The sequence below is a fragment of the Psittacula echo genome, assembly GCF_963264785.1.
Source record: "Psittacula echo genome assembly, chromosome: 5".
Lineage (NCBI taxonomy): Eukaryota > Metazoa > Chordata > Aves > Psittaciformes > Psittacidae > Psittacula > Psittacula echo.
Window position 1 is genome coordinate 19,304,433 of NC_137739.1, and position 26,475 is coordinate 19,330,907.

Here is a 26,475-nt window from a genome sequence, read left to right on the forward strand (position 1 = left end):
TCACTACTAGCGTGTGCCTTTGAGGCGGAGTCAAGTAAGGCTTTTAAAACAATCACATTCTGCCAATTGATTGTATAATAAATAAGAATCTTTTCGCCATTCTTCTCATGAAGAATATGGTTGCCTAATTGGGATAGACTGCCTTAGGTTCTCATACTTTAGCCCCTTTGAATTATCTTTCTGCCCCATAAAGGATTTCCTTTATTCTTTATATAATGGAACAACTTTGTTGCTATAGAACAAAAAAGTTTCAGGCATGGCTGCACATTTTTGTCACATTAGCAGTTGAAGAAAGAAATACAGTTATAGTAGAATACATCAGAAAAATTGCTAGCAGGAGGAGGCTGTAACACAGCAAGTTGGCCACTGGAACCTTTAAGCCTGCCCTGAGGAAAAAGGGAAAAAATCTGCTATTGAAAACAATGATTCTGTTCTAAATGCTGATTTTAGGTGTATTATGATTTCTTGCACTGTTGTTCCAATTGATTCATTCTAATCCTGTGTATGACTTCAGAGGGTTACCTGCATCTGTTCTATTTTCTGTAACATTGCATTCAAGTTTAAAAAAAAAAATTAAGTACACTGTAAAAGATCTGTATATACTAACGGAGGATCTTTGACTGTGGTTTGGTTTTGTTTCATGAATGTAAGTATTTCCACCTGTCTATCTACAGCCAGTGATGAACAAGAGCTGGAAAGCTGGTGGCCCGATGAAAACAATCTAGTGGGGAAGATGAGCAGAATATTCTTGATTTTTGCTGTATTCATTTACAAAGTACTTGCAGTTCTTTGATGTTTTTCTTTTCCACAGGTGGGAAAGAAGGATGAGCGCATCACCATCCAGGATTTTTTTTTCTCCCCAATGTTAATGAGTATGTAAAGGTTATGTAGGTGTGGATGAGAATGGTGTCAAATCAATTCATAAAATTACCTAGGAGCATTTCTAATCTATGGAAACACAGCATGTAGTAAATCTTCCATGGTAACAATATGTGCACATCGGCAGGGAAGGGCCTTTGACTCTCACCTTGCACGTCAGTTCAGAGTGCTACCTGAAATAAGAAACACAGAATCAGAATCACAGACTGGTTTGGGTTGGAAGGCACCCTAAAGCTCATCTAGTTCCAACCCTCCCCCCCCGCCACAAACAGGGACACCTTCTACTAGACCAGTCCAACCTGGCCTTGAACACTGCCAGGGATGGAGCAAGCCACAGCTTTTCTGGGCAATCTGTGCCAGCTCCTCACCACCCTCACAGGGTAGAACTTCCTAAGAGCTCATCTCAGTCTCCCCTCTGTCAAGTCAAAGCCATTGTCCCTTGTCCTGTCCCTACAGGCCCGTGCCAAAAGCCCCTCTTCAAATTTCTTGTTGGCCCCTTAGGCACTGGAAGCTGCTCTAAGGTCTGCCTGGAGCCTTCTCTTCTGGAGGCTGAACAAAGCCCAGCTCTCTCAGCCTGGCTCCAGAGCAGAGCTGCTCCAGCCCTTGCAGCATGTCAGTGCCCTCCTCTGGACTCACTCCAACAGCTCCACGTCCTTCTTGTGTTGGGAACTCCAGAGCTGGACAGAGTCTTGTGGTACATTTTAGACAGTTTAGATCTTTTCCTAGGGACTGAAATCAGCCTGAAAAAAACCCAGTGGTGCAATGTCCCAGATGAAGTATCAAAATTGTAATAATTCTTAGCTTTTTTTGTTTTCCATTCTGTTCACCAGTAGTAGAAAAAACTTTTCTTTGCCTGCAGCGTGTATTATCTCTGTGCCATATGCAGTGATCTTGCAAAACTGCACAGTAACTTGTCATATATATTTTATTTCTTCACCTTCCCACTAAGTTCCTGAAAAAGTTGATGTACAGCTTGAGGTTCCTTCTCATTGCAGTAGTTGATATGCAGCAATTTTGGCAGCAGTTCTTTGCTTACAGGTAAAATTATTTCCTTTGGGCTACACATTTCAAAGAAAATTCATATGCTTTCTTGGAAAAATGCAGGGGAGAATGGAGAAGATGAAGCTGACTATACTGCTTTTTTGCTTTGCTTTGGATTATAGAATCATAGAATAGTTAGGGTTGGAAAGGATCTTAAGATCATCTAGTTCCAACCACCATTTCACTATATTATGAAATTAATACATTAATCTACTTTCCTTTTTTTTTTTTTTTTTTTTTTTTTATGACAGGTAGGCATGGCCATATATTTGGAAGATACCAACACAGATGAAGAGATGTGCAGTGGTAGCGTCCCTCCCCCCACTTCATATTTACTATCATTGTCTGTCTTTGGATGTAAGTGTATGGACTTTGTTTAAAGAACTTTTTCTCCTCTAAAAAAGATATTCTTCCTCAGTTCTATTGTTAGAAAATTCCCCAAATCAGAGGATTTATTTCCTCACCCTAGGAGGTAATGAGATAACAAATTATAGGGAATATTTATTATACTGTGTCTGTTCTGGCGAGCAGGGCTGGGGATTTTTTGTTGGTTTTTGGTTTTGTTTGTTTGGGTTTTTTTGTTCTTTTTTTTGGTTGTTTGGGGTTTTTTTGGTTTGTTTTTTTTTTTTCTCAGAATTGTAAAGCACTTATTTTTAGCATCATTTCCACATTTTTTCTGCACTCCTATATTATACTGAAATTATTTTGATTGTGAAGATTTCTCCACAAAGTATTGTGGGTGCTAAGAGAGTTCTAGAAAGTAGAAATATTTAATAAAAATGTCCCTACCTATTAAAGTTATTCCATCCTGAGGTTAATAAATGAGACTGATTTTGAATTTACAGTGAACTCCTTTAAGAATTCCAATTAGGAGCATTTGGATTTCTGTTCAAGTGTTCTGTATATCTATAATAATTATAACTCTCCCACCTCTAACAAGTAAAGAGAAAGCTAGTGTCCATAGTTATTTGTCCATCATAGTTGCTTGTGTGATCTTTATTACCATCAGCATTGACGACCTTTTAGTGATTAAATTAATTTTCCTCATCTATAGCTGTTACTGCACAAAGAAACCAAGCTACACAGATGAAGGGATTTGCTTAAGGTCACTGAAAAAGGGTGGTACAGAACAGGACTTTGGTCCTTAGTTATTGCTATTTATGAGTCTGTCTAATATGTTAAAGATTTGTTTAGTCTTTCCTTGCTGTAGGTGCAGTCAGAGGGCTTAGAGATTTTTAAGCCCTCTAAACTTCTAGTTGATTTAATATTTGGAGTTTGACTATAACTCTCAAGAAAATAATAAATCAGCATGTCAGGTTTACAGCAAATATTCTTTCTCCAACCTGGGTATCTCAGGAAGGAAGGAGTAAGGTAGAAGTTCTGTATCAGGTACAAAGATTTCTTTTGATTGCTGTGTTCAAAAGTACCCGTTTTTCCCTTTGTAGGACATTGTTTTGTGTTTATACTTTAATTTCTGGTAATATCTATATTTTCCCATGGCTTACTAGTGGAAGAATAAACCTACAGTTCACTTGTATCGTAAGGAAATGAGAATTGAATCTGTCTAGTTCATGGAAGTATAGTTAGATAGCTCTAGTTCAAAACAGGCCAAAAATTGGATGATGGGAAATAAACCCCACACTAAAGTATCAAGCAGGTCAGTGAGGAAAGAAGAACTCTGCTAGCTCACCACTCTCTGGACCATGTTTCTCTCTAGGCTTTTCAGTAATCTCTGTGCATTTTTTGTGTGCAAGAGTAAATGTTAATCACATTTAGAAACTCCTAGTAAAACAGACTGTATTTGAACAAGATGAGAATTACAAAAATGATCTTCTGCTTGTAGTATCTGAATAGCACTTTATGCAAGCCACACTGGGAAAACTTTTCAGTTAGTGCTTTTATAGGTGATAATAAAAACAATAAACATAACATTATATTACCACTACTGTAGATCAATGTGCTAACTACTCGCTTTTTACATGACATTTGATTTGGCTTTGAATCTCTGCTCTCCTCAGCAATTCTAGGAGACAGCAGTCCCTGCACAAACTCTGCACAGACTGCTTCGGTGCAGAAAGAAGCGATTTCAGAGAATCATAGAATCCCAGACTTATTTGGGTTGGAAGGGACTTTAAATCTCATCCAGTTCCAACCCCTTCCACTAGACTAGGACACCTTCCACTAGACCAGGTTGTTCCAAGCCCCATCCAACCTAGCCTGGAACACTGCCAGGGATAGGGCAACCACATAGAAACCATAGCAACAAAATGCTAATCAAAATACAAAATGGTGTTGCTTCTATTGTTTGTAGTAATAAAGTAATATAAAAAAATTATCCATACTAACCACTTCAGTAATGGATTAATTCTGAGTAATTCCAGTTAGTTTATTAGGCAAAGTGTGACAGAATTTGAAAGCCATTCTGTTGTTGGCCTTTTTAAATGCTGCCACCTGTATGTCAGAACAAATGGTAGATTAAATACTTCTGATTGAGAAAACAAGCTAGGACACCTAGCAAAAAATATCTTACCTTGCTAGTATAATTACAACAAGCTTTTGTCTCTGCTTGTCATTGGCAATAGTTGAGTATCTTCATTTTTCATTTAGCTTTAAAGGGCAGATCAGTAAGCTTAGTCAGCAATTGTACATTAGTATGATATTCACACTCAAGGGTAAGTGGCTCAAAGTTTACAGTGTGAGAAGCATGGTACAAAATAGAATCATAGAATGGTTAGGGTTAGAAGGGATCTTAATGCTCATACATAGGCAGGGACACCTTCCACTAGACCAGGTTGCTCCAAGCCTGGGACAGGGCGTTGGAACTAGATGAGCTCTAAGGTCCCTTCCAACACAAACCAGTCTATGATTCTATGATATCAGTTTCATCCTAATCCGACTTGGAGTACTGATGTTCTGTAAATTTTTCTTTTCCAGGTTTCAGTTCTCTGTTACCCTGCAGAGGTTGAGGAGAATCATAGAATCATAGAATAGTTAGGGTTGGAAAGGACCTGAAGATCATCTAGTTCCAAGACCCCTGCCATTGGCAGGGACACCACAAACTAAAGCACGTCACCCAAGACTCTCTCCAACCTGGTCTTGAGCACTGCCAAGGATATCCAGAAAAATCATGTTGAGGAAGAGGATTTAGTTAAATTATGTGGATTTTTTTCAAGTACACTGTTCCCTTCAACTTTTAAATCTCTCCCTTTTTTTATTTCTCCTTTCTTTGCAACCATTTAACACTGCCTTGTTGATTTCACACTAGGTAGGTCTTTGGGGCTAACAGCCTGAAGACTGAGAATCAGAGGAGACAAGAACATTTAGCTTTTAGCTTTTTACTTCATCACTATCTCTGTCCTCAGCTCTCCATCAACAGCATTTCCATGAAATGTAGTGTCTGAAGGTGGTAAGACCAGTATTTTACCAGCTAAGCTTTGGCTACAAAGTAAAGCTACAGTAAAGCTAAAGATACAGACAAAACTTTGAATTTCACTCCTGAAAGTTCAAATCAGATTTGTGTCAATAGATTAATTTTCCTATACTTGTAATTAATGGAACAAAATGAGGGAAAAACCCCAACTGAGTAGTGTTCACGCATTTAGTAATCACTTTTTGTGGGTCTGTTTTGTGTGTGTGGGGAAAGGGACTAAACAAAAGAATTGCTCAGTTTCCAAATATGCCCTCATTTAAGTATGCTGTACATGGGTGAACCATTGGAGTTTGCTGCTGTATCACCAGGAAGTTCATTCTTCATGGTGTGAGAGGTGTGTTCTGAAATCTCAGACCATGACAAGTGCAAGGTCCTACACTTGGGTCGGAGCAATCCCAGGCACGGCTACAGGTTGGGCAAAGAAGAGATTCAGAGCAGCCCTGCAGAGAAGGACTTGGGGCTGTTGGTTGATGAGAAAATGAACATGAGGTGGCAGTGTGCGCTTGCAGCCCAGAAAGCCAACCGTATCCTGGGCTGCATCATAAGGAGCTTGACCAGCAGGTTGAAGGAGGTGATCCTGACCCTCTACTCTGCTCTCGTGAGACCTCACTTGGAGTATTGTGTACAGTTCTGGTGTCCTCAACATAAAAAGGACATGGAACTGTTGGAACAAGTGCAGAGGAGGTCCACGAGGATGATCAGGGGAGTGGAGCATCTCCCGTATGGAGACAGGCTGAGAAAGTTGGGGCTGTTCAGCCTGGAGAAGAGAAGGCTGCGTGGAGACCTCATAGCAGCCTTCCAGTATCTGAAGGGGGGCTATAGGGATGCTGGGGATGGACTATTTGTTAGGGACTGTAGTGATAGGACAAGGGGTAACGGGTTAAAACTTAAACAGGGGAAATTTAGATTGGATATAAGGAAGAAATTCTTTACTGTGAGGGTGGTGAGGCACTGGAATAGGTTGCCCAGGGAGGTTGTGAGTGCTCCATCCTTGGTGGTGTTCAAGGCGAGGTTGAATGAGGCCTTGGGTGTCATGGTTTAGTGTGAGATGTCCTTGCCCATGACAGGGGGGTTGGAACTAGATGATCTTAAGGTCCTTTCCAACCCTAACTATTCTATGATTCTATGATTCTATTTTTGGTACCGCTGCCCCCTCAGTTATCTCTGTATGTGGTGCCATTAGTATCCAAGGCTTTCCAAGGATTTAATTTTCCTTTCACCTCCACAGAGAACATAATTAGCAGTTTAATTAGGATCATCATCCATTAATGCTGTAACATCAGACTAAACCAGCTGTGAGGTACTGGCCAGAACTTACAATAGCGTACAGTTCCTTTAGGAGCTTCCACTGAGAAGAAAAAGAGTCAAAACTCCCTAATCTTTCTGAAGGAGTTTCTTGATTAAACATTATCAGGGAAAACAGAATTTACCGATTAGACTTTCATATACTGTCATGCAGCCAGGGTAGAGAGACAGAGTTCAAGTCTGGCATGTCTACTGGCAAACAGAGACTGATTACCACGTTCTTATGGGGTGATTGAAAGGAATCTGAAACATTGTTTGCATTACTAACGAGCCTTAAAATAGTGGAGTTGACATTCTGAGTATGACAAGTATTTCTTGCTAAAAGCAAAAATACCTTTCCTTCTGTTGTCCTCATTTTTAAGGGTTGCCTTTCTGAGCCATTGCCAGCCTGTTGTGTAACGGTGCTTCCTCCTCATCTTCTCTCCACAGGTTGGTTTGTTGAGGGGGTGAGCCCTCTCAATAAAGAAAGAAGTGTTTATATCAAGAGGTGATACAAACCTCCTGATGTCCAGGCTTTCCTTCCTTCAGTGGTGGTATATATTTATTTGTAAATAGCAGTGGAGGATGCAGTTGCCTTTAAAGGAGCATTCAAGTCATCCTTCTGTCCTACAAATAGTTTTGGCCGAAGTTATAAAAGATGGAAAAAAGGAGTTGAAGAGCGTGTGCAGACATAGCATATATACTTGTGGGTTGCACTGTTCTTTTCAGAAAGCTTTCTCATATAACTGATGCAGAATAAGATAAGATGCTGAGAACAAGGACTGTAAGCACATAGGTGACTAGAGATAGATTAAAGCAACCAACGTAATAGGGATGAAAATGAAACCACTTATACATGAATCATGAACTAAAAGACAAAAACCCAGGAATGAGATACCCCAAGGAATGAATTCATTTTGCATGAGCTCTATTTTAAAGAACATTCTACTATGCAATTCCAAAGCCCTGCTGGCTTTCAAATACTATGCAATTCAAGAAAACTAAATGAAGAATTAAATCATGGATTTTTTATGAAGGCCTAGCTAAGAAATCATTATGGTCAAATTCAGATTTATAGGAGAATGAGAAGTGTGTAACTCTACTATTGTGGTAAAAGTGTGTAGGTAGAGATAAATAGCCATTTCTTCCTTTTAACCGTGGATCTATGTACCATCTTATTGCTTTCTTTAACTCACATCTAAGCAACACTGAAAATTTATTCTGAGATTTCAAGAGGAAATCAAGCTAATAAAATGTACTATAAAGCTGTAAAGAAACTGCTGTATCAGCCAGAAAAAAATAGTAGGTAGTTTTACGTAATTCTTTGAATAAATTGTGAAACATATGGTCCTCTGAAGTACCTTCATGAAAACATTACTGAGACAAGATAAATACATCTGTGCTGTAGCAGAGCTGAGATTAATTCATGTTAAGGGATATTTCTAAACCTAAGGCATATCCTTCTGAGCTGTCACAGAAAGCAAACCTGCTGTTCCCAGTAGGCACATTTTGCTTAAGGAAAAGTGATTCAGAAAGTCTGTGCATTTGTAAACAGTGGTCTAAATCCTGACTGTGTGGAAAGGTTATGTGTTCCCATGTCCCAGGTGTAGGGAAGTCCTCTCAGGTACCTCTTTTTTTTTGACAGCTCTTTGAGGAGCAAACATGCATGAAATATCCTTGGACAAAAGAGTCATCCAGCACTGCAGTGGGGAATATTAGTAGTTCTACCAGGTGTTTTTACGTAATGTTTCAGGAGAGTATTTTAAGATGCAAAGATCTTTATGCCCAATGTACAAGTGGTGAAAGTCCAGTGAAAGAGAATTGAATGAGACTGCACAGTTAATCAATGGCAAGACCAAGATTCAGTCTGGTATTTTATAACTTCTGCTGCAGACATCTCTGCTCAGCACCTTCCTACTTTACTATGAAAGAGATGAACTGAATCCCAGGTGCTGTCTGAGTTTAGGAGTGTCTACATCCTGATTTTTAATTCAGTGTCCTCAAGAAAGAAGAGCTACCTGCCTATTTTCAACCAAGTTTGATTTTTCCTTAGCATAGTGTACTTTACTATCTAGGTTTTAGCTCAGGACTGCAAGGATCTGTTTTAAAGATAGCTGCCTGTATTATGCAAGAATAAGTACAGCACACTTTGAATAACAAGCTGCTGCCTATGTCTGAGCACTACAGGCTTTTACACAGGATTTTGAAATTTATACATTGAATGGAAGGTTAAAGTTGATTTATTTTCTTTTTTTTATTCAACAGGATCATTACTTCTCCCAGGAGAGGTGGAACAGACAGTGACAGTACACCCTTTTTTGATAAACCCATGCAACTGAAGCCCAGGACCTTGTCAGTTCCCCAGCCTTCAGACAGCAAAACCCAGGAGGTATTGAGATCAAGTTTGTTTATTTAAATATTGGCTTCTAACATTATTTCTGCAAAAACGGAGAGATAAAGATGGAGCATGTGGAACTGCTATAAGTTAACAATTCACATTATTGATTTTTTGCATTAAGAATTAATTAAAAAATACATTAAGAACTGAGATAAAAAATCTTAACAGACAGGTACTATTCTGTCTTGCACAGTGCTACTGTATAATCTGACATTTTCAAAATGTGTACTTCAATACTTTAAACTGTGTGTGGGATTTTTAGTATTTAGTTGGTGCAACTCACAAAATATTCATGTAAACTCTCGCACTTTCTGACTTTTTAACAAATCAGTACTCATGTAGAATGATGTGCCGTGTAATTTTCCAGTGATCTTATGACATAATACAATTTTCATTGGGCTGAAGATAGGAAACATCTTTTGCAGCAACGAGTTAACGAATGATCCCTTTAACATGACATTTAAAAGTAAAGAAGGTTTTAGAATATATTGTGATCAGAATTGGTCATTTTCCTCTTGGAAACGAACAGTAGCAAGATGCTCCTGAGAATCTGCATTGTCTAGGTCTGATGTGGAGAGGTTTGCTTTATGGAGTCTGAGGCTTTTAATCAGTCACAATTGCTACATGAAAATGGCCATTTTTCCTCAGAACTTCAGTTCTTTCCAATCTTCCAGAAGGTGTGGATGGCTTACAGGCTGATTTTAAGTCATTAAGTTTCCTGTTCAAGTAGAGTGTGAGCATTAAGTTTTGGGGATTTCTATTGCAGAGTTCTTCACCACTCTTTTTGCCTGCCTGATCATTGTAATAGAAGCTGAAGTTAGGTGCTGGCTGAAATGGGCCAGTTTTGATAGTTTCATATGCTTATTGATGTCCCATGAGGCTTAAATCAAGTTTATAAATGATGTGTGACCAGTGAAATTTCGATGTTACAGCAGTGCATATGGTACCTCCTTTCCTGAGCTCAATTGCATTTAGTTCTTTGCAATAAACTCTTTACTATAAGGAACAAGTCTGCTTTGGGAAACAGTAAATGTTCTAAAATGACCTTTCAAGCTTTAATATCCACCATTTTGTGAATAAAAATGCTGACCCTTTTCCCTAAGGACTGACATAATTCAAGGTTTTTACCTTGAGAAATATCCATTGGTACAGAAAAAACGCAACCTAGAATGAGGTTTTATAGTTTTCTTATCTGATAACTTTTGTATAAAACCAAAGGAGGGTTGTAGCAGCCTACAGTGTTCATAAAGGATTGCATGTGACCCTTTAAACTATAATTCATGAAAAATAGATAAAGATCCAACTGCATGCAAAATTCATTTGCATTTGAGTAAAAGTTGCTTTATAAAAGAGAAACAGAGTACTATTACATTGCTTAAAGTTTCATAGAATCATAGAATCACGGACTGGTTCAGGTTGGAAGGGATCTTAAAGCTCATCCAGTTCCACTCTCTGCCACAAGCAGGGACACCTTCCGCTAGACAAGATTGCTCCAAGCCTTGTCCAACCTGGCTTTGAACACTGCCAGGAATGCGGCAGCCACAGCTTCTCTGAGCAACCTGTGCCAGTGTCTCACTGCTGCATTTTTCAGGGAGAAAGACTTAAGATTTTCATAACCATTTGGTTGGTGCCAAGCTACTCAAGATGAAAGCAGTCTATTCCCTAAATAATACATGTATTTGTGGCTTCATTTAGATGATATAACTGTGGCCTGATTTTTAGAATCGTCAAGGCTGAAGAGGTCCATTTTAAAATCATTCTGTGCTTTAAATTGTCATTGCCTTGGAAGTTAAGGTTTGTATTGCTTATGGCAGGACTAGTTTAGAAAGAGAAAAATATTTTCCCGGAGACATTCCTACTTTGAAATGAGGCTATTCTCTGCCGATCAAAGCAAATCTGTTAGGGAAGGGCAAAACTATTCCCTATGAAAAATAAACAAGCTTAATAGTTCAATGTAGGATGTCAAATGTCTGTTACAGATGTATCTGTGAAGGACTTTAGGGCAAGGTGTGTATTGCTGAATGTATTGCTAGGGAAAGTTTAAAAAAAGAAGCTCTGCTAAGACACAATGTCTGACTTGGCTAATTTTTAAGAACAAATTGTCTCCCTGAAAATGTTTTTCTGTCAAAAGCAGTTGGAAAGAGGCTTAGTGAATGACACAGCAAATTATTTGTGTTGTTCACCAATGTTGCTTCATCTTTCTTCCCGGGTTTTAGCAAAAATATATTCCTGAATTTCAATGTCAACTGTGCAATATTCATGACTTCCCACAGGCCACTGAAAATTCAAACAGCATTAACTCCATTGTTGAATTACGTTATCACAGAACATTTACTTTCCCTACCAAGATATTTAATCTGTCCTTTATTTCTACTTAATAGTTTATTTCATAAAACACATTAGAGTTTTTTGCTTCCTAGGGTCTGGATTTGTCCTTATTTTCCCTCCACCTCACATACATATGAGTGCAGTTGAATGCATATTTTCCATCCACTCACTATAAACATGCATTCAAATTGGGGTTCATCTCACCTACCTTGAGCTTTAAATGTAGTCTAATTTAGTCCTTCTGTCATCAGGAAGGGAGATAGGCACTTCCAGTGAGTGATTCATCCCACTTGCTGTAGTTGCTTGTCCTATGATGTGTCTGTCCACAAGCTGACTCTCAGCTGAGTCTTTTTTGGCTAACTGACCATCTTAATCTGGAAGACTAATTTTTATATGGCTGGGATTAGGAAAAATTAATTCTATGCTTCTATTATCCTTTGTTTGTCTTTAGTTTGAGCATCTAAAAAAGTATTTACCATGCCTATCATTTTATCTTGTGACCAGTTTAAAACTAGGTTTGAAGGGGGAAGGGGATGCAGCTGGGCTGACTGGAAGCAGGTCCAAGGGTAATCAGCCTCGGTGGTGAAATCTGGTGGATTTCACCCAGTGAAAACCTGGGTCAGTGGTGAAATCGGTGGACCAGCTGAGGTGCAAGTCTACTAATGCATGTAGTATGAGGAATAAACAAGAAGAGCTGGAAGCCATGGTGCAACAGTATAGCTATGATGTAGTCGCCATCACAGAAACTTGGTGGGACGAGTCAAATAGCTGGAACATCGTATTGGATGGCTACAAGCTCTTCGGAAGAGATAGAAAAGGGTGGAGGGGTGGCCCTTTATATTAGGGAGGTCTTAGATGTTATAGGTATTGAAATTAATGATGATGAAGTTGAATGTTTATGGGAGAGAATCAAGGGGAAGGCCGGTAAGGCTGATATCCTATTGGGGGTCTGTTATCGTCCACCCAACCAGAAAGAAGAAGTGGACAACTTGTTTTATAAGCAACTGGAGAATGTTTCTGGATCTTCAGCCCTTGTTCTTGTAGGCGACTTCAACCTACCAGATATATGTCGGGAATTTCATACAGCTCAAAAAAGGCAGTCCAGAAAGTTTTTAGAGTGTGTGGAGGATAACTTTCTGTCACAGCTGGTGAGCGAGACTACCAGGGGAGGGTCTATGTTAGACCTGTTGTTCACTAATAGAGGTGGACTGGTGGGTGAGGTGGAGGCTGGAGGTTGCCTGGGGCACAGTGATCATGAAATTGTAGAATTCTCAATACTCAAGGAAATCAGGAGGAATATCAATAAGACCTATACCTTGGACTTCCAGAGGGCAGATTTTGGCCTGTTTAAGAGACTCATTCGGAGAGTTCCTTGGGAAACTGCCCTTGAAAATCAAAGGAGTTCAGGAAAGATGGGTGTGCCTCAAAACAGAGATCTTGAGGGCGCAGGAAAAGTCTGTTCCTGTGTGCTGAAAGATGAGCCAACTAGGCAAGCGTCCAGCCTGGATGGGTACTGAGGTTATGAAGGAACTTAGAAATAAAAAGAAGGTGTATCATCTTTGGAAGGAGGGTAGGGTTTCTCAGGGAGTGTTTAAGGAGGCTGCTGGGGCATGTAGAAAGAAAATTAGGGAGGCCAAAGCTCAGTTTGAACTTAAATTGGCAACTTCCATAAAGAATAATAAAAAAAGTGTTTATAAATATATCAATGGTAAAAGGAAGGGTAAGACTGATCTTTGCTACTTATTGGATGAGGCAGGAAACTTAGTAACTAAAGATGAGGAGAAAGCAGAAGTGCTTAATGCCTTTTTTGCCTCAATTTTCAGTAGGAAGACACCTTGCCCTCAAGATAACTGTACTTTGGGGTTGGTAGGTGGTGTTAGGGAGCAGAATGGTCCTCTTGTTATTCAAGAAGAGGAAGTTAGAGAATTGTTGAGGCACCTGAACATTTACAAATCAATGGGACCAGATGGGATCCATCCCAGGGCGATGAGGGAGATGGCGGATGAGCTTGCAAAGCCGCTTTCCATCATTTACCAACAGTCGTGGCTCACTGGTGAGGTTCCAGATGATTGGAATAGGAGGGAGGATCCTGGTAATTACAGGCCAGTTAGTCTGACCTCAGTGCCGGGAAAGTTAATGGAAAAGTTCATACTGAGTGCTATTAAGCAGCACTTAAGAAATGGACAGGGTATTAGACCCAGCCAGCATGGGTTTATGAAGGGCAGGTCATGCTTGACCAACCTGATTTCCTTTTATGATCAGGTGACCCGCCTGGTGGATGTGGGAAGGGCTGTGGATGTTGTCTATTTGGATTTCAGCAAGGCTTTTGATACTGTCCCCCATAACATACTCCTGGAAAAGCTAGCAGCTCATGGCTTGGACAGGAGCACTCTTTGCTGGGTCAGTAACTGGCTGGATGGCCGGGCCCAGAGGGTGATGACGAATGGTGTTGCATCCAGCTGGCAACCAGTCACCAGTGGTGTCCCTCAGGGGTCTGTGCTGGAATCAGTGTTGTTCAATATTTTTATTGATGACATGGATGAGGGTATTGAGTCCTTCATCAGCAAGTTTGCAGATGACACTAAGCTGGGAGCTTGTGTCGATCTTTTGGAAGGAAGGAGGGCTCTGCAGAGAGACCTGGATAGGTTGGATAGATGGGCAGAATCCAATAAGATGAAATTTAATAAGGCTAAGTGCCGAGTCATACATTTTGGCCATAAAAACCCTTTGCAATGTTACAAGTTGGGGACAGTGTGGCTGGATAGTGTCGAGGCAGAAAGGGATCTGGGGGTATTGGTGGATGGCCAGCTGAATATGAGCCGGCAGTGTGCCCTGGTGGCCAAGAAGGCCAATGGCATCCTAGCCTGCATTAGGAATGGTGTGGCCAGCAGAAACAGGGAGGTTATTCTTCCTCTGTACTCAGCACTGGTGAGGCCGCACCTTGAGTACTGTGTCCAGTTCTGGGCTTCTCAGTTTAAGAAGGACGTGGAAATGATTGAGCGAGTCCAAAGGAGGGCAACGAGGCTGGTGAGGGGATTGGACCACAAGCCCTACGAGGAGCGATTGAGAGAGTTGGAGTTGTTTAGCCTGGAGAAAAGGAGAGTCAGAGGTGACCTTATCACTCTCTACAACTTCCTGAAAGGAGGTTGTAGACAGGTGGGGGTTGGTCTCTTTCACCAGGCAGCAACTGACAGAACGAGAGGACACAGTCTCAAACTGCACCAAGGAAGGTACAGGTTGGATATTAGGAAGAAATTTTTCACAGAAAGAATAATAAAATATTGGAACGATCTGCCCAGGGTGGTGGTGGAGTCACCATCCCTGGATATGTTTAAAAAGAGATTGGATGTGGCACTTGGTGACATGGTTTAGTCGAGGTGTAGGGCATGGGTTGGACTCGATGATCGTGAAGGTCGCTTCCAACCTGGTAATTCTGATTCTGATTCAGACTCAGGGAAGTCTGCTGCCTCCCTGGGTCCAGGGTAAGAGACTTAACCAGAACACTCATGCATCTGGTATGGTCCTGCAACTACTATCCTTTATTAGTCTTCCAGGTGGGCAATGAGGAAATCTCTTCAAGAAGCCTGAGGGGACTCAAGAAAGGCTTCAGGGCCTTGGGGCAACTGGTTCAGGGTTCGGGAGCCCAAGTAGTGTTCTCATCTCTCCTGCCAGTCACAAACAGTGACAATGGTAACATCAGAAAAACGTCATTAAGTAATTCCTGGTTCCATGACTGGTGTCAGTGCCAGAATTTGGGGGTTTTTTGACCATGGGTCAGTTCATACAGTGCCAGGCCTGCTGGTGGCAGGTGGGTTATGCCTGGCCCAAAGAGGGAAACGGGTCCTAGCCCAGGAGCTTGCAGGGCTTATGGAGAGAGCTTTAAAATAGGTTTGAAGGTGGAAGGGGATAACACCAGGCTCACTAGACATCAGCCACAGGGTAGCATGCTGCTGTTGAAGTCAAGATCCACAGGGCAACTTAAATGCATTTACGTCAATTGGTGCTCCAATCATGGGCAACAAACAGGAGGAGCTGGAAGTTCTATGAGGCTGGATGGGTTCCGCCCAAGAGTGCTGAAGGAGCTGGCAGAGGAGCTTGCTAAGCCACTCTCCATCATTTATCAGCAGTCCTGCTCTAGTTGGCAGGTCCCATAGGTTTGGAGGCCAAAAAGGGCAGAAAGGAAGACCCAGAAACTACAGGTCTGTCACCCTGATCTCAGTACTGGGAAATGCTGTGGAGCAGATGATCCTAAGTGAGATCATAAAGCACGTGCAGGAAAATGGAAGGATAAGGCTCAGTCAGCATGGGTTTATGAAGCAGGTCCTGCTTGACCAACCTGATCGCCTTCTACGATAAGGTGACCCGTCTGGTTGATGAGGGAAAGGCTGTGGACATTGAATTTGGACTTAAGCATTTGACACAATTTCCCACAGCATTCTCCTGGAGAAATTGGCTGCTCATGGCCTATTCAGGTGGATTCTTCACTGGGTTGGAAACTGGCTGGATGGCCAAGCCCAAAGAGTGGTGGTAAATGGCATCACATCTAGTTGGCAACTGGTCACTAGTGGTGTCTCTCAGGACTCAGTGTTAGGGGCAGTGTTGTTCAATATCTGCATTGATGACCTGGATGAGAGGATTGAGTGCACTCTCAGTAAGTCTGCAGACAACACCAAGTTGGCTAGGAGTGTTGATCAGCTGAAGGATAGGAAGGCTCTTGCAGTTTGATCTGGACAGGCTGGATTGTGACTGTGGCCAGTGGGATGAGGTTCAACAAGGCAAAGTGGAGGATCCTGGACTTGGGCCACCACAACCCCATGCAATGCTACAGAGTTGGGGAAGAGGGGCTGGAAAGCTGCTTGGTGGAAAAGGGCCTGGGTGTGCTGATTGACAGAACTAAACATGAGCCATCTTGTGCCCCAGCAGCCAAGAAGGCCAACAGCATCCTGGCCTGTATCATCAATAGTGTGGCCAGCAGGACCAGGGCAGTGATCATCCCTTTGTACTTGTCACTGGTGAGGCCGCACCTCAAATCCTGTGTTCATTTCTGGGCCCCTCATGACAAGAGAGACATTGTGCTTGAGTGGGTCCAGAAGACGGCAACAAAGTTGAAGGGTTTGGAGAATGAGTCTAATGAGGAATGGCTGAGGGAAGTGGGGGTGTTTAATCTGGAGAAGAGAAGGCTCAGGGAGAACCGGATCACTCTCTACAACTACCTAAAAGTGAGGTGGGGGTCGATCTCTTCTCCCATGTAACAAGTGATAAGAGGTGATGGCCTCAAACTGTGCCAGGGGAGGTTTAGACTGGATATTAGGAAAAATTTCTTCACAGGGAGAGTGCTCAGGCATCGGAACAGGCTGCCTGTGGCAGTGGTGGAGTCACTATCCCTGGAAGTGTTCACAAACTGTGTAGATGAGGCCCTGAGTGACGATGGTTGAGTGGTGACGTTGGCAGTCCTGAGGTGATGGTTGGACTTGATGATCTTAAAGATCTTTTCCAACCCAGTTGATTCTGTGATTCTATGATTCTGTCTTTCTCTGCGGAATGGCAGTATCTATCACCTGAAATACAGCTTCCACTGAGTTTCTTTGGCTTAAGGTTTTACTTACAGGCCTCAGCTGAGCTTTTTTTCTGCTACATGCTATGCATAAATGCAGTAAGAACAAGGAATTACTGAAAGACAGGATTGACTAAGTGAAAGAAAATGGAAGAGTTACATCTTCTCAGAGGCCAGTAAGACACAGAGATCGAGTGACTTGTCCAGAATGATGAAGCAGAAGTGAAAAATTTGTCAAGATTTATTGACTCCCAATGCAGTGCCCCAAGCTCAAGACATACACCATTATATATTATTTTTATTTTTTTTTTACTTCTTGTTACTGTTTTAGTAAGCTTTCCCTCGAGTATGCAGTGAAATCATTGGTGAGTGTATGTGCACACTTCACATAGTTTGAACAAGTGAATAATTACATAATTGTGCCATAATTACACAGAAATAAAAATTCTAGGACAGAGACAAGCTGTTCAGTTAGCTCTAACTCTGCACAGATTAATAGAGAGAACTGAGTTGCCAATTATCAATAGACTTTTGAAAGTCTCAACTTTAAGGTATTTTATATTATATTTTATATATATATTATATATAATATATAATATATATTTAATATAATATATTATATATAATATATTATATATATTATATATTAATATATTATAATTTATAAATATTTATAATATTTATATTAATATATAAATATATAATATTTATATATTATAATATATATTATATTTTATATATATTATATAAATACAAGATTACTTTGAAAACCAGCCTCTAGCAGAATACTTTAGTTATTAATAGGAATATTACATTCTTTTCTGCTTTAACTTGGACATCCAGGAGCAGTTAATTAAAATATTTTTTTTTTCTTCAGGGTAAATTACAGATGCAATCTTAAGCTACTGTCATTTTTCTAATAGTTCTAATAATTTCTATTCCCAGAGAGCTCTCAAAAGGATTTCAATTAGATGTTAAATTGGACACCTGAAATTCACATATTTCTCTCAGGCAAAAAGTAACAAGATGATAACTTGACCAGCTCAGAGTATTCAATGTTCTATGGCAAAATGTCTTACTTTTGAAATAGATCAAAATTGCAGTTTGCAGTAAAAAAATTTTAACTACTTGTCTCTGTGGAAGGTTGAAATGAATGGCTTTTTGGGGAAAGAAGTGAAAAAGAGACTCCCTAGTGCACTGAGCACTCATTTGAAGGATGAAGCACACTGGTAAATACGCAGTGTGAACAAACTTTTCTAATGTGCAATAAGTGAGTAAGAGAAAATTGTTAGCAGTGAAGTTGGGTATGTTCTCCTTTGGCATCTAATTTCCGTAATCATTTGGGGGTCAAGTTTCTAAACAAAGGTTTTTCTACTGTTTCTCTGCACATGCATAAAACGTTCCTGGAATGACAAGGGCAACACAAGGGCATAGTGAATGTGTGCATACTTTCAGTAACTATGTTGGTAGAGGAAGCGTAGATTTGGTTTTGTAGAACCCTCATGAAGACTTACTGTAATTTAAATTCTTCTTAGCTTAGTTACCTATAAATGTGGTAACAAATGTTCATAGAATCACAGCATGGTTTGGGTTGAAAGAGACCTTTAAAGTTCATCTGGTTCCAATCCCCCCCTTCCACGGGCAGGGACACCTTGGACAAGGCTGCTCCAAGCCCCGTCCAACCTGGCCTTGAACACTGCCAGGGATGCGGCAGCCACAGCTTCTCTGGGCAACCTGTGCCAGTGCCTCCTCACCAACCTCACAGGGAAGAACTTCTGCCTAACACCTAATATAAATCTCCCCTCTGTCAGTTTAAAGCCATTTCCCTTGTCCTGTCCCTGCAGGCCCTTGTCAAAAGCCCCTCTTCAGCTTTCTTGTAGCCCCTTTAGGCACTGGAAGCTGCTCTAAGGTCTCCTCAGAGCCTTCTCTTCTCCAGGTTGAACAAGCCCAGCTCTCTCAGCCTGTCTCCATAGCAGAGGTGCTTCAGCCCTCAGAGCATCTCTGTTGCTTTCTCTCTAGACTATCCAAGGCTCTCTGGATGGATTCCCTTCCCTCCAGTGTCTTGACTGCACCACATGGCTTGGTGTCATTGCCAAACATCATTTGTTGTTGTTACAACCAAACAAACCAAAAAATATTTGCACCTTGCATAATATTTTAGAAGAGTGTTTTGGATTTCTGCTAGGGAAAGACAGGTAGTAACGAACCCAGTTGCTGGTACCATTGCTAGCATGAATTTTAAGAGCGGAAAAGATGAAACTGGACATGAAAATGGTGAGGAGGTCAAGGAGTTGACCTTAGCCTTAATAGGAAAGAGAACTTGTTTGCAGGCTTTGTCTCACGTACACATTTCTTGACCATGCTATTTCTAAAAGTTAATGATGGTTTACCTTGTATTGTCTATGGACATAAGCAAGATAATGTTTGCTTTCAGAATGAATACTGTTTTCTAGACCAAGTCTTATCTAGTTTGTTTTTCTCATTTATAATTGCCTAAGGTCTCTAGGTCTGCATCTAAGACAGTTTATATGATCCAGCATCTCTCGAAGCCAATGTAAGCCAGGCCCCTAGTACATTAAGCCATTAAGCAATACAGATGATTAATAAAATTGTACAAAACCAGAAAAATATTTCCTGATCAATCAGGAAATATTAAAGTTTATTAATAAAAGACGTAGATACTTGCAGGGCACTTGCTGCCATCTCTATCAGGTTCCTGGCCACTGGAGAGAAATCCCACTACTGTCGTCACGCACGGAGGGAACACATGCACAATCAATATGATTGATAAAAGTGATCCGTTTATTGTGCTCAAATAATGGGTATATATAGTGTCAAACTGCCACGTACACACATCTTCCCGTAGTGATTGGTTGGCATATACAGCATTTGGTACATTCCAGGTGCATTTCGGTGATTTCCCCTGCTCATATACACATCCTCCCCTCAAGGTCTCTGCTCCTAGTTCACAGACAATTTTTAGCTACAAGGTTGGCCGGCTGGTCTTCTATCTCTATTGGTTAACTTCCAGGGTTTTTCCACTGCTGGCAACTGTACACAACTGGTGTTTTTTCTCACTTTCACAGAATCTCTGCTTAATTAAGCTCAGACATGGGAACATGACCTTTGCTTGCTAACCATACCTCCACAATTACCCCTTTTTCTTTTTGAGCAAGCCAGACGGACGCTACACTTTTCTTAAGCATTGATATCACACATCACAGCATACAACTTGCTATTAATATGAATAAAACTACCGCACATAATATAGTTGCACCTTGCATAAGCAAATCTTTAAGCCATCCAGAAATTCCCCATCCTCTAAAGAGTTTTGTCAACCAATCCAAACCATCATCTTTCATTAGTCGTTTGACCCCTTCTCTTAATTGTTGTATACTTTTATAAATTGACTCCGAATGATCTGACAAATTCATACAGCACATCCCTTCAAACTCTGTGCAACCATGTCCTTGTGCCAACAACAAAAAATCGATTGCTGCTCTATTCTGTAAGGTGGCATGACGAATACTATCGACATCAGTTAAAAGTCCGCTCATAGCAAGTGAAGTAGCATTTGTCTGTCTTGCAAGCCAACAGCCTAGTTTATTTAATGTTGCTAAAGCTTGAGCTCTAGCTACTTTGGGAGCTAAAAATGAGGCAGCTATTATTTCACCCAGGTTCCAAAAATTGGAACTCCCTTATTGAGTGAGCTTACAGGCTTTTATAGTATTCTGCCTAGCGGTTAGTAGTGGTTAGTTCCTTTGGTCACGAAACAATCTTATTGATCACGTATTTTCTCAGCTAATCACATTACTGTCCACGAATTTTTGCTTGACCAATTATTTCTAAACATAGTCCTTTGCCATCACTACTCATTATATCGAAACTTTCACTTCCCCTTGACTACACATTCTTTATCATGTCTTAAGCATCCTCCTGTGTTTAAATTTACAGTCCTCAGAAATTATCTTGCTGTTCTCTCTTCGGTTCCACCCGATGTTCTTTCTCCGATTCTTCCCAACTTGTGCCTTTCACTTCTTTCAAGGTTTATGGTTGATAAGAGTCCAAATGTTCAGGCTCTCGTCCAGGTCTACTGGTGCAGCTTCTTGTGCTGCATGTTGAAGACGGCTTTTTTTTTTTTTTTTTTTTTTCTTTTTTTTCACCCTCTTTATTTGTTCCATTACCTGCTTTATAACACTACCATTGTATTACAATCTTTCTAGTTTTTGTCTTAGCATTTTCTAGTAGCTGCTGCAAATTTGCATGCTCTGACATCTTTTTTACAAGTAACAAATCCACACAACACAAGGTATAGTTTCTCGTTAGTAACTGGCTAGTAAATACAGGTGGTTTTATACACAAAATCACAGCCTCTAATAATAGCTACGTTACAAGCACACGTATTCAAGTTGTTACTTTTCAGTTGCCCCCAAGTGATGTCCTGTAATCATTTATTTTTCTCTTCCTCTATCTCATTCTGCTCGGGGTATTCACTGTCAGCTCCTATAGCTGAGGTATCAGGTTTCTCCACTTGTCTGTCCAGCTTATGGTAAGGGTTAACAAACTTTGCAGGTAGCCACCATGGATCTATAGGTAGGAGGATACAAACATACCCCCTATCAGCTCCTGAGAAGGAGCTGGGTTAGAGTGATTCAAAGACATTCTGATGGGAAAGGAATGTGAAGCTATAGCTGCCTGCCTGCTTAGCAGCAGCCATAAATACCTGCCAGCAACCACACTTTCGCATTAACCCTTTCTTGTCCAAAATGTTAATCTGCTACCCATTAAAACTTTTACACAAACCCAACAACAAAAAATACTTAGAACACTGTCTGTCCTCAACACACACACACGCACACACGCATACATGGGATCCCACAAGCACACTCCATACAACTACAATATTCAAAACACAAAACCTAGACAATCATTACTTCCACTACACAGTCCCTCATACGGAACGTAGCGTAAGGACGCTGTGAAGATAATCAAAAATCAGCTCCAAGCAGCATCATCGCAGTGTAAGGTTGCAGGCTCAACTTTAGCGGGTGTCCCTGCAGAGGCTCTGCCTCCCCCACATCGCATGAGCCTTGGGCTTTTACACTGATCAAAATGCACACTCATTCCGATGCAGGTGGCCAGCCTCCATGGGAAGAAGTGATCAGCAATATCCTTAAAAAGTCTCCAAGGGCTAATAGAAACACAAATATACATGGATATATATTTGCCAACTTCTAGTACATGTGGATAACAGACAGACTATCAAACGAGTTGTATATGGGGTTTCAAGTCCCCAGCCTGCCACATTACTCATATAACATATTCAAAAGGCTATAAAGGCACTCTTTTTTTCTTTTTTTTTTCTTTTTTCTTTTTTTCTTTTTTTCTTTTCTTTTTTTTTTTTTTTTTGTTTGTTTGTTTGGTTTTTTTTGTTTGTTTTCTGTAGGGGCCAATTTGTCATCAGCAGGGAGGATTCCCCCAGGGTAGGCTTTGAGGGTTGCTGTCACTCGTTGTGGGGAACCCCCCTGTCCCTCGCCCTGTCGCACAAAGGGGAGTGTTACCAGGACTCCACTTCGCGTTTTCCTGCTGCTGCCGTTGTTGCTGTTGCCGTTGTTTCTGACAGTCTCGCTGCAGCTCCAGCACTGCCCTCTCGGCCGCGTGGCCCGGGGACTCCGGTCGCGCCTCCCGGGGTACCTTCCTCCACAGCTCCCGTGCAAAGGTCTACACCCGCGGCTCCTTCACTCGCAGCGCCTCGGTGTCCCGCAGCCGCTCCAGCAGCTCCTCTCCTGGAGATAACTTTCTCGATAGCACCCCACGTCTCATTCCATAATCAAAGAGGGCAGTAAGCCCTTTTCCTAGATCCCGCTTCTCTAAGAAGCACTTAAATAAATCAAAGGCCGCTTGTCTTTCCATTTTTCACTACTCTCTCTTTTTTAAATTTTGGTACCAATGCAGCTCACCAGCAAGCAGGCCAACTCAGCGGGCGGCGGAGGCTCCTCTTCGTCCTCCAGGCTCAGAGGCTCCTATTCTCTTTCAGGATTGACCTCTGTCTCTTCTCCGGGCTTTACCTTAGGACTACTTAGTAGTCCGATTCTTTTTTTTTTTTTTTATCATAGGCTCCTCTTCTCTTTCAGGATTGGCCTCTTTTTTCTTAGGCTCCTCTTCTCTTTCAGGATTGGCCTTTTTTTTCCTCTTTCACTGCCCGTTCTCTGCCCGGCATCTTCGACCAGCAAAACCGAGCATTTTTTCCTCTTTCAGCCCTCCGGATGCTGCTTCTCCGGTGCTTTCCCGCTCCGTGCGCAATTCTCCCAGCCACTACGGGTACCTGGGTTCCTCTGTTGGTCCCTGTTCGGGCGCCAATATGTCGTCGCGCACGGAGGGAACACATGCACAATCAATATGATTGATAAAAGTGATCCGTTTATTGTGCTCAAATAATGGGTATATATAGTGTCAAACTGCCACGTACACACAGCTTCCCGTAGTGATTGGTTGGCATATACAGCATTGGGTACATTCCATGTGCATTTCGGTGATTTCCCCTGCTCATATACACATCCTCCCCTCAAGGTCTCTGCTCCTAGTTCACAGACAATTTTTAGCTACAAGGTTGGCCGGCTGGTCTTCTATCTCTATTGGTTAACTTCCAGGGTTTTTCCACTGCTGGCAACTGTACACAACTGGTGTTTTTTCTCACTTTCACAGAATCTCTGCTTAATTAAGCTCAGACATGGGAACATGACCTTTGCTTGCTAACCATACCTCCACACACTACCACTTCTCTGATTTATTAGATGGCATTAACTGTGTGAATGCAGCTTCTTAGAAAATGTTACCAGAAACTGGGCCTTCTAAACTGAGCGGTAAGATGCTGACTGTCCTTCTTGCCTTTCAGAAAAAAATAAGGGTATTTTTAACTTCAGATGTGTCAGTAGTCCTTGGCTTCATTGAGGATTTGTCAGAAGTTTATAAAAATAAGCATGTGTTTAAATGTTTTGCTTACTTGGTGCTGAAGTGCTTAAGTCTTTGAAACACATAGCCCTTAAGGAGATGTGCTGGTTTTTTATGGTTGAAATTTCTAGACTTCTCAAAGGATAGGGGACATTCCTGTCCATTTTGGGCAGCAACGATGTGTCTCCTGTGTAGCTCTGGAATTAATTTTATGTAACTGCTGGCCATAAATCTTTTGTGTCATGGCCACTTACACAGCCTGCCATAGTTATTTGTTTTCATTATTTTATTTTATAGACAGATTGTTTATTCTAAATTATTTCAATAAGAAGCAATACAGAAATGCTTAACACTATGTCAACAAAGCAAACATTGGCAAATGCAGTACAACTCTTACAGTCATCATGCAAGAAATCCAAACCAGCCAATTGCATATTTCTGAGATGGTGAAAAGAATGACAGTTTGAAAATTGATTATATGTCATTTTGCTCATTCCAGGCATTTCGTTTGTTGAAAATGTGTTCTGGGAAGCATGTTACATTAGTATCAGATGCATGTACACCCAAGCTCTGTGTGATATTTGCTCAAATTTTAGGGATATGGAATCTGTCTTTGAAATTTAACACAGCTCTATGTAACTGTCCATATCCCCACAGCCCTGCCAGTACTAGTGGCAAGAATGTAATAGATATGTGCAAGGGAGGTTTTTAGATTCCTTGCCTTGGGCAAAATTAGCTGATGATATTCATTCAGATACAGTACAGTAGAAATGGAGCACATTAAATGGCTTAAATTATGTCAAATTGAATAATTGAATTTATTCTTTTACTTAAAAAGAGCTTAATCAGCTGACAGTGCTAGAGTCAGGAAAAATAGTTTAATTAAGTATTAATTAGAAGTTTGTATTTTGAGCTCTGTTATCTTCACTTGCAGCAATATTACTTATGTATCTGTTTCTCTTCATTACAGCTACTAGGGGATGATGTTCACCCATTCTCACTTGATGAAGAATTTGATTATGACAATGTGGCACTGACCCCGAAGTTCAGTGAAGCTGAGCTCAAGGCCATTATAGACTTGTCTGAAGAGAATAAAACAGGGACAGATGTAAAGTTGGTATGAGCTGAAGACTGGGTTGAAGGCATTCTATGCAGTGCTGCTAAATAACATTTTAGGGGGTAAATCTAGCACTTCACTGTATCCTTATTTAGTGGTTTTATCTGTGTGGCCAGTAAATGACATCCTCAATATTTTTTTGCCTGTTTTGCCAACGTGCCTTGGTTCCCTTTCCCTGTATTACCTCCTTCCAAGTCCTCATGAGAACATTGAATAGGAAGATGCTGCTTGCTCAGAGTTCTTGTATAATATCCATTCAGCTACTATATGTCTGTACAATGATTTGCTTAGGCATTCAGGTTGACTGAAGTCTGCATTTGTTCCTAAATCCAAACAGGATTTTTGTATAATAATAATGTTGTGTAGAAAATATTTTTATAGATAATATTTTTAGTCTACAGTGTTCAGCTATGATGTTGTTTTCCAAGTGGTACAAGGCATTTGGAAGGATGTATCCAGTGACAACCATGAATTCCCTTTTGTAGAAAAATCCTTGAGCAGAGTGCATCCTGTATTGGTTCAGGTGAGGTATGCTGAAGTAATTGCTCTATAGGACCAAAGCAAGCTGATGGAATTCAAAATAGCACTATGGCTACTGTTGCTTCTGTTTGGTACAGACTCAGGTCCTGACTAGTGCTAAGCTAGTCCTAGAGCTGCCTTTTACCTACTTCTTTCAGTAATGCAAATAAGAGATTTCTGCAGCTGACAAATCAGTCTATAAACTCTTTTGCTTCATTATAAGGTTTAAATGTACAGAGTTACATGAGTGGGTAAATATGGGAATGTTGGTTTGTTTTTTTCCTCTGGTTTTTGGGCTACTTCAGTTCTGCAGAGAAATAAATATTCCTGTTTCCAATAAACTTGTTGGGTTCATCAAAATTGACGTTGTACAACTCCTAACAATAGGAACACATGCCTTCCACACAGAGTAAAAAATAATCATCTCATCCATTAAAAAGAATTGGCATTGAAAAGGCAAATTTCAGTTGACATTGAAAATTGGCATTGAGGTGATTCCAAATTCCAGCTTATGGCTTATACTGAGCATCACTGAAATGCAACATACTCTGGAGTTGAGTAAAGGTCAGGAGGTATGGGTGGGAGAGAAGAGTGTGTATCTTTGACACAGGGTAGTATGTACTCTTTCTATGAGGTTTTTAGAATTCATTTTTTTCCAGCTTACTGTGGAAGCTTCGCTGTTGATGTTTGGTTTATTCTTTGTTTTCTGGTAAAACTGCATTAGCTAAAGTCTGTTGACCAACATTTTGTCCTTGGTCTGTCTATCTCCATTACTTCTGAAGTGGGTGAATATATTACTTCTGAAGTGGGATCAATATAAGAAGAGAGCAGACATACAAGAGACCAAAACAGAAGTTGCTTAAAGGCTGTGAATGAAATCCCCATGCCTGGTTGGCTGATCTATTATTGGCAATTTAGAAAAGCAAGGAAAGGTGCTTTGATTCTGCAAAGCAAATGTTCTGGATCAGTAATTT

The 26,475-nt window shown here is 40.8% G+C and overlaps 1 protein-coding gene across 1 annotated transcript; it reads left to right on the top strand.

Annotated features, from left to right (window-relative positions):
- Positions 1 to 1,872: 1,872 nt before the first annotated feature.
- On the top strand, positions 1,873 to 24,988 carry IFTAP (intraflagellar transport associated protein; the record flags this gene model as incomplete). The annotated part of the gene is given in 4 exon segments (XM_080618185.1): positions 1,873 to 2,226; positions 8,900 to 8,938; positions 8,941 to 9,023; positions 24,836 to 24,988. Coding segments are annotated over 4 exon segments (324 nt in total). The 5' UTR covers positions 1,873 to 2,177.
- Between the last annotated feature and the right edge of the window lie 1,487 nt (positions 24,989 to 26,475).